This window comes from Tetrao urogallus, assembly GCF_951394365.1.
Source record: "Tetrao urogallus genome assembly, chromosome: 1".
Taxonomy (NCBI): Eukaryota; Metazoa; Chordata; class Aves; order Galliformes; family Phasianidae; genus Tetrao; species Tetrao urogallus.
Window position 1 is genome coordinate 92,315,865 of NC_136813.1, and position 8,310 is coordinate 92,324,174.

Below are 8,310 nucleotides of genomic sequence, written 5' to 3' on the forward strand. Positions count from 1 at the left end.
CCCGCAAGAGTGGAAGTGCACTCGAGGCCGTCCCGGGGCTTTCGCAGGAGCGAGCGACCGAAGCTCAGAGAGCCGAAGGGGAAAGGAACGGTAACGAGCGGAGATCCGCAGAGCGGGACCCTCTGGCAGACCCCTCCCGAAAAGGCCATGGAAAAGTCTCCGCCGCCTCCGCAGTGATCGCGGACCCGCGGCCGCCCCTCCGCCGGGAGACAGCCCCGCGCCGCGAGCGCACCGCCGCGCACCGCCCGCTCAGCTTCAGCCACACCGCCCGCAGCCGCCGCGCCGCCGCGCCGCGATGAGGGCCGGCGCCCGCCCGCCGCCGCCCGTGCTGGCTGCGCTGCTGGGGCTGCTGGGGCTGTGCAGCGCCCAACGCCCCGCCGCCCGCCAGGCCCTGGTGCTGCCGCGCCGCTTGGGCGCTGCCGGCGGCCGGGAGCGCTTCCGCCTGGAGGCCTTCGGGGAGCGCCTGACGCTGGAGCTGGAGCCCGACAGCAGCTTCCTGGCCCCGGACTTCACCCTGCAGTACCTGGGCGGGCCGCCGCCGCCCTCCTCCTCCTCTCCGCCGCCGGGAGACGACCTCGCCCGCTGCTTCTACTCCGGCACCGTCAACCGGGACCCCGGTTCTGCCGCCGCCCTCAGCCTGTGTGCGGGGATGCGCGGCGCCTTCTCGTTGCGGGGCCGCGAGTATCTCATCCAGCCCGCGCCCGGAGCCGCGGGGCACCGCTTCGGTCCCCACCTCCTCCGCCTCCGCGGGCCCCGCGCTCCCGCCGCATCCCGCTGCGCCGTGACCGAGCCGGGGGCGGGAGCCGAAGCGGCGGGACCGGAACCGGAGCCCTCGGAGCACGCAGGTACCGAGCGCGGGTGGGAGCGGGGCTTTGGGTGCTGCCCTCGGGCGCGGAGTTTTCGTGCGTTGCTCACGTGCGCACACTCTCCCTCTCTTTTTCAATGCAGAAACGAGAAGCAAAAGAAAGAAAAGATTCGTCTCCAGTCCCCGCTACGTGGAGACCATGCTGGTGGCCGACCAGTCGATGGCCGAGTTCCACGGCAGCGGACTGAAGCACTACCTCTTGACGCTGCTCTCAGTGGCGGCCAAGCTGTACAAGCACCCCAGCATCCGCAATTCCATCAGCCTGGTGGTGGTAAAGATCATGGTCATCTACGAGGAGCGCAAAGGACCCGACATCTCCTCCAATGCTGCCCTGACTCTGCGCAACTTCTGCAGCTGGCAGAAGCAGCACAACCCGCCCAGTGACCGGCACGCCGAGCACTATGACACTGCCATCCTCTTCACCAGGCAGGTGAGGGACAAGGAGGCCAAGTCTACCCCGTTGCCTGTAGCTCCCCACCCCCCAAAGACTCCCAAAAAGCATTTGGAGGCACTTCGGGATCTACAAAACAGTCTGTAATTGAAATGAGTTTTTGTTGTTTAGGGTTCAGTATCCTTTGTGTTGTCTTATGTGAAGCTTACAGCGTAGGACGTGGACTCTGTGATTCTTATGGGTGTCTTCCAGCTTGGGATATTCTGTGATATGCAGTGTGTTTCTGCTGTATATTTTTAGCAGAGTCAGTATGGAAATTATGCATCCTGCTTCTACGTGTAAGCCCTGTGTATGTTCCAAAGACAGATTTTTGCCATCGTACCCATTGAAGTGCTGAATATTTATGCACTTTCCATAAGTGAAGGCAAGCTGCCAGGGTGGGATGGTTCTTGCCAAGGTGAAGGCTCTGATCTGATTAATAATGAACTGCCTTTTTTTGCAGGACCTCTGTGGTGCCAAGACATGTGATACTCTTGGGATGGCCGATGTGGGAACCGTTTGTGATCTAAACCGCAGTTGCTCTATCATAGAAGACGACGGCTTGCAGGCTGCCTTCACAACAGCCCATGAGCTAGGTACTTGAAGCTCTAAAATGCGATTTTGGCTGATTAGTTGCAGGCAGCTCGATGCAGTGAGACTGGAAGCTCCCGGTTCCACAGGCACTGGGCACCCTGTGCTGCCTTGGCAAGGCTGGAAGCACCACAGCCTGGCAGTGCAGCAGGGTTCCACTGCTGAAAGCAGTTCCAGGCCACACTGCTTTGTCTGCGAGAACTGTGTTGGACTGAGATTGCAGGAAAATAGCCTGTGAGGAGAGAGAAGATGCTCTGTAATCTGCTTAAAACTTGGCATTGTTCAGATCCCACTATTCTTTCAGTATTTAAAGACCTGACTATGAGTAGCTCCAGAGTTACAGTAGCATTGGTAATGCAAAGGACAGACCTGCTGAAATCACAAACTTTTTTTTTTTTTTTTTTTTTTTTTTTTTTTTGTTCCTAAGGCCACGTGTTTAACATGCCTCATGACGATGCAAAGCAGTGTGCTGGCATTAATGGAATAAGCCGGGATTTCCACATGATGGCATCCATGCTTTCCAACCTGGATCGCAGCCAGCCCTGGTCTCCGTGTAGTGCCTACATGATTACAACATTCTTGGATAATGGTCATGGTAAGATGATTAAACTTTCCATTCATGTGGCATTCATGCTCTTGTGTTTTACTGCTTTGCTTCTTTTCCCTTTTAATTAATGGAGTGCTTTCTGCTGAAGACAGCATTAACCTTTTGCATGCTGCCAATGACATTAGAAGGCCCTTAGTTGTACAAAAACGGTGGCACAGATTGGCTGGAAAACTCATGCTGCAATGCAAATGCAGTTTCACAGAAGCCAATACATTTTTCCTTTCTAAAACTGAACTCACTGACAGCACCATCTGCTCTATTTTCCTTTTCTATCCCTTTTCAGGTGAGTGTTTGTTGGACAAGCCCCACAGACCAATTCAGCTTCCTTCTGACCTGCCCGGCACGCTGTATGATGCCAACAGACAGTGCCAGTTCACTTTTGGAGATGAATCCAAGCACTGCCCTGATGCAGCCAGTACGTGCACAACTCTGTGGTGTACCGGCACTTCGGGAGGACTGCTCGTCTGCCAAACCAAACACTTCCCTTGGGCGGATGGTACCAGTTGTGGGGAAGGGAAATGGTGCATGAATGGCAAGTGTGTGAATAAAACTGAGAAGAAGCATTATGATGTAAGTATTCTACAGACTTCGAAGTTTTTTTTTAGTTTAGTTTTGTTTTGTTTTTCTTTTACAAGCAGCTTGTGTTAAAGTATTTGTGGTTTTATCTAACTGTTTTGGTTTCCTTTTGCTTGTCCTTTCAGACCCCAGTGCATGGCAGCTGGGGGTCCTGGGGAGCGTGGGGAGAGTGCTCACGGAGCTGTGGCGGTGGTGTGCAGTATTCTTTCAGGGAGTGTGACAACCCTGTTCCGAGGAATGGGGGGAAGTACTGTGAGGGGAAGAGGGTGCAGTACAGGTCGTGCAACATCGAGGACTGCCCGGATAACAATGGTAATCTTTTCCCCATTTCTGAGGTGAGGGAAGGGGATCTTCTGGGCGAAGACCGTGTACAGAAGTTGATCTAATGTCCACCTGTCTTTCCTCTGCCTGCAGGCAAAACCTTTAGAGAAGAACAATGTGAAAAGCACAATGAGTTTTCCAAATCTGCCTTTGGAAGCGGACCTGCAGTGGAGTGGACACCCAAGTATGCTGGTGTCTCTCCAAAGGACAGATGCAAACTGGTCTGCAGAGCGAAAGGAACGGGATACTTCTTTGTTTTACAGCCAAAGGTATTTGAAAGCTATCGCCCATCCTCCTAAAGAAGCAGACTTCTATTTTCTCCTACTCTTTGTGAAGTTAAGAGTCAAGGAGTGTAGAAATCTGAGATTATGTTCTTCTTGTATTTAAGCTAGGTCAGAAATATGAGATTGTGTTGTATTTAAGCAGTATTCTTCCTTTTCTGCTCCATACATGTACAGTCTGATTGGTGCCAGCATGCTTTAAATACTCTGGCACATGGTTGCAGTTACTTCACACGAACCACCTCTTCTACCCACTCCACCCTAGTTTCCTTCCCTCTCCTTCCACCAATTTGATTGCACTGAGATATGTTTGGAGGATTCTTATGGTTCCTTGCCAAAATATCAGTGCTTTGTCATAGCAGTTACTAATACGCTGACAGCTTAAAATAAACAAAAGGAAAAATAACTTATCTTGCGTAGCTACTTGAACTCACTGTCATTAGACGTTGAGAGCCAGTAACTGCCAGGGTGATGACACAGATATTTATTGTAGAGGAGTACTCGTAGAAGGAAAGGATTGATTGGACACCATTAAAAGCAATTTTAGTTCTGTACTTTCTTTTATACTCGCTTCTAGTGACATGAGAAGAAAAATGTCCTCTACACATAATTACTAACAGTTCTGTGGACTTCTTCTGGAGTGGGGTGGGTGTTAATAAAAACCGAAACTGCTTGTTTTCTTTAATCACCACGGCATTATCTTTTTTTCGAGTGAGTTGAAGAATCATTATGTAGCTCCAATTACCTACAGACTGCTTTGGTTTCTAGTTTGAAAGGCCTTAAAAATCTGGGTGCTGCAGGCCTTCCCTCTGTTCATATTCTTCATTTTGTATGTATTTTGTTCGCAATTTCAAAGGAATGTGCATTTTCTAATTGAATGCCTTCCTCCTGGTTTCCTGTGAAGGTTGTGGATGGCACCCCGTGTAGCCCCGACTCCACCTCTGTGTGCGTCCAGGGACAGTGCGTGAAGGCTGGCTGTGACCGGATGATAGGCTCCAATAAGAAGTTTGACAAATGCGGGATCTGCGGTGGCAATGGATCCACTTGTAAAAAAGTGTCTGGAACACTTGTTAGAGCAAAGTGAGTGCGTGAGCGCAGCTGCTGTTTTGTTCTGGGGAATGCTTTGTGGGTGTAGGCTTTTTGGTTTCCAATTCAGTGAGATACTGTCTCAGTTTATCCTTGGAAGTGAGATTTGTTCTGTCAAAGACAGTTGACTGATGATGACTCACAGTCAGATCTCAGTGTTAAAGGAAACCCGTTACATGGGACATGCCTTTGCCACAGCAGTAACGTGGGATGTGACTTTGCAAATCTCTTAATCCATTAGTTCTATTAGGTCAGCAACTTGTGAGCTTCATGCTTTGGCTCCAAATGAAATTCAGCCTTGTGTGAGGCAGCTCCTCCCCTGTCCCAGAGATCAGTGGAGAACTCAGTCTTTCTTTTTTCTCTTGGGCAGACCGGGCTACCACGACGTGGTCACCATTCCAGCTGGGGCGACCAATATCGAGGTGAAGCAGCGGAACCACAGAGGTGCTAGGCATGATGGCAGCTTCCTGGCCATCAAAGCTGCAGATGGCACCTATGTCCTCAACGGTGATTACACCCTGTCAACGCTGGAACAGGACATCACCTACAAGGGCAGTGTGCTGAGATACAGCGGCTCCTCTGCAGCTCTGGAGAGGATCCGCAGTTTCAGCCCTCTAAAGGAGCCTCTGACCATCCAAGTCCTCACAGTGGGGGACCTGCCACAGCCTAAGATCAAGTTCACCTATTTTGTGAAGAAGCCTGCTCAGCCTGCGTCAGAGAAGGTGCCCAGTAAAAAGAAAGAGTCCTTCAATGCCATCAAGGAGATCATCTCCTCTGAGTGGGTCATTGAGGAGTGGGGCGAGTGCTCCAAGTCGTGTGGCTCAGGCTGGCAGCGGCGGGCAGTGGAGTGTCGGGACCCCCAGGGGCGGCCAGCCACTGACTGTGCCCGGGAGCTGAAGCCCAGTGATATCCGTCCCTGTGCTGATATTCCCTGCCCACAGTGGCAACTGGGGGACTGGTCGGCTTGCTCTAAGACGTGCGGGAAAGGCTTCAAAAAGAGGTTGTTGAAATGTATTTCTTACGATGGTGGCGTGCTGCCACAAGAAAGCTGTGAGCCTTCCAAGAAACCGAAGCACCTGATAGACTTCTGCAATGTTACGGACTGTAGTTAAATAGTATAAGTTGGGAAAGCTATTTTTTTTTTTTTTTCCTTCAGAACAATGCACTGAAAATAAGAGGGTTAGAGGTAGCGCATACGTTTTGCATACAAAATTTATGGTGAGGATCCATTGAGGTGGGACAGTGAAAATAACCTTTGTTGGCATTGCATCCTAAAACTACCCTGCCAACTGCAGATTTGATAGGATAGCAGACCAATCTCACTCACTCTTCTTCAGCAGAGAAGGCCCTAGGGTAATATAACTTCCTTTTTTAAAGTCTGTTACAAATTAAAACATGAGCAGTGGCCAAAGCATGTTTAAGCAAACATTTTGGGGTTGGTTAATTCTCCCTTCTTTTGGATTTATATTGTGGTACTGATCAAGTCCCCACACGTAAGAAGAGAAGACAAAGGGGAGTGGAAAAGATAGCTTAAAATCATTGGTCAGGGCTTACCTACCTCACAAAGGGCAAAACACAGGATTAGAAAAGGAGCTTTAACTAAGTCATTCATGGCTGCTATTGTTTCAGAGAACAGTTTTATATAAAAACAAAGCCATATTCTCTACCTGTAAAGAGTAAGAAATAGCAAAAACTCTACTCCACAAATAACTAGAATGTCATTCTTTCATTATTTCCTTTAAAGCATCTTTATGTCATTCCGATGTTCCTGTCCATTTTTCTTATCCACTTTAATGCCACTGTAGTGACATCTAATGCACAGGCTAGAAAAAGTGGAAATCTTCATGGAGCAGGTAGCAGCTATGAGTAGTTGCTCTTTGTGCCTTCTGCACACCTTCCACTGGCTTTTTTTGATTTGAGCTTGGCTCTACCATCCTGTCAACCAGACTAGTGGCAGTGGGTGTTTCAGTCAGTGCTCTCATGTTATTTTTCCCTTACCCCAGCTGATAGCAAATTGCATTTGGATGAAAAGACAGCAAGAAATCCCCTATGAATGGGAACCTCTCCTAAATGGCCTCTGATAGGTTTGTAGTGCTCAAATCACTGATAAGGCGGGAAGACAAAGCTGAAGGATAGCAGGTCCATCCACAGCAGTACGCCAGCATTTGCATAATTAAAGTTTGTGCCAGTCCATAGACAATGAGAGAATATGGCTTTCCATATGTATATAGTAAAATATATTACTATAGATGTTACATACTTTATAAGTATTTTATATTTCTTTCCCTTCTGGGAAGGGTTATAATTTGTAATAAATGCATATAATGAGCATATTTATTTTTATACTTCTTGTCTAATGTGATCTTCTAAGTTATCGCTTTTTTAAAAGGACATATAACAAGGATAGAGTATTTATACAGTATAATATGTTACTAGAAGTAATAAATGGACCCTATAAATTTTGAAAGTGGAGCGTCTTTATTTCACTGGAGTAAAACGAGTCTGCCTTAGAATCCAAGCTTATTCTGCTTGACAATGTTACGAAGAAAGCTAAACCACATTTTTCTAAAATACTAGTAGCTTAGGCTACTAATAGACTACGTTAGTTAAGGGGTTTGGAAAACTCTACCTGTACATTAGAAAGGGTGATTTTGTATTTTATTGCTTAACTACTATCTGGGTGCTCAGTACTGTTGTTTCATCTTCAAAAATATGGACTGCTGCTAGACAGACACCTCTGATTTTAATAAGGGCTTACAGAGGGAATATTGCTGTCAGTGGTGTATATAACAAAAAATAAATGAAAGTACAAAAGTAGCAGTTTTACCTGCTCCACTTAACCTTACCTACTGGGAAAGACGCTTTTGGAATTTAAAACCATTAACTAGCAGTCAGAGGTTTCCCTCACAAAATTCTGGAGGGCCTCATGATCACGTTCTTCTAATTACTTGTAAAAGTACTGTATGAATGAACTGTTCTAACTGTTAGTAACACGTTTCATAATGTTGAAATACATACTAAGCGTTAAGAAACTGATTTTTGCTCCCTCATTTCTGATCTCATGACTACTCCAGTTGAGGGAAAATCTTCTGTTGAGCTCAGTGGGATTCTTGCCATGGAATTTGAGACATCAGTCATCTATGAATACTTTTGGCTTTGTGTCATGTAAAAATCTATTAAAACTTCCTTTGCCAATGTTTGGACTCTGTCTTGCAGAAATTGTTCCCACTTTATTCCAAGGATAAAATCCTGGCCCTTCTAAAGCACATAGAAAAATTTTCATCATGTCACACTTAATCATTAACTATTACTTTGTCTTTGACATGTAAAAATACTGGGGAACATTTTACTTGTAGTGTTATTTAGGAGACGGCCACTTTACTTTTTCATAAACGCTGAAGAGTATTTTTATTTGCTTACATTTGCATACAGAAAGGGTGGTTGGGCATTGAAAGTGGTAGAATCATCATCCCTGGAGGTATTTAAGGGATGTGTGGATGCAGTGCTCGGAGTGGACAAGTGGTGGGCTTGGAGATCTTAAGGGTCTTTTCCA

At 47.4% G+C, this 8,310-nt stretch overlaps 1 protein-coding gene across 1 annotated transcript; it reads left to right on the forward strand.

The window, feature by feature from the left end:
• Positions 1–295: 295 nt before the first annotated feature.
• Positions 296–5,869, forward strand: ADAMTS1 (ADAM metallopeptidase with thrombospondin type 1 motif 1; the record flags this gene model as incomplete). The annotated part of the gene is made up of 9 exons (XM_079545677.1): positions 296–845; positions 949–1,295; positions 1,759–1,891; positions 2,314–2,481; positions 2,777–3,063; positions 3,195–3,381; positions 3,484–3,659; positions 4,576–4,751; positions 5,128–5,869. 9 exons carry the CDS (start codon positions 296–298, stop codon positions 5,867–5,869), a joined length of 2,766 nt encoding a protein of 921 aa, XP_079401803.1.
• Between the last annotated feature and the right edge of the window lie 2,441 nt (positions 5,870–8,310).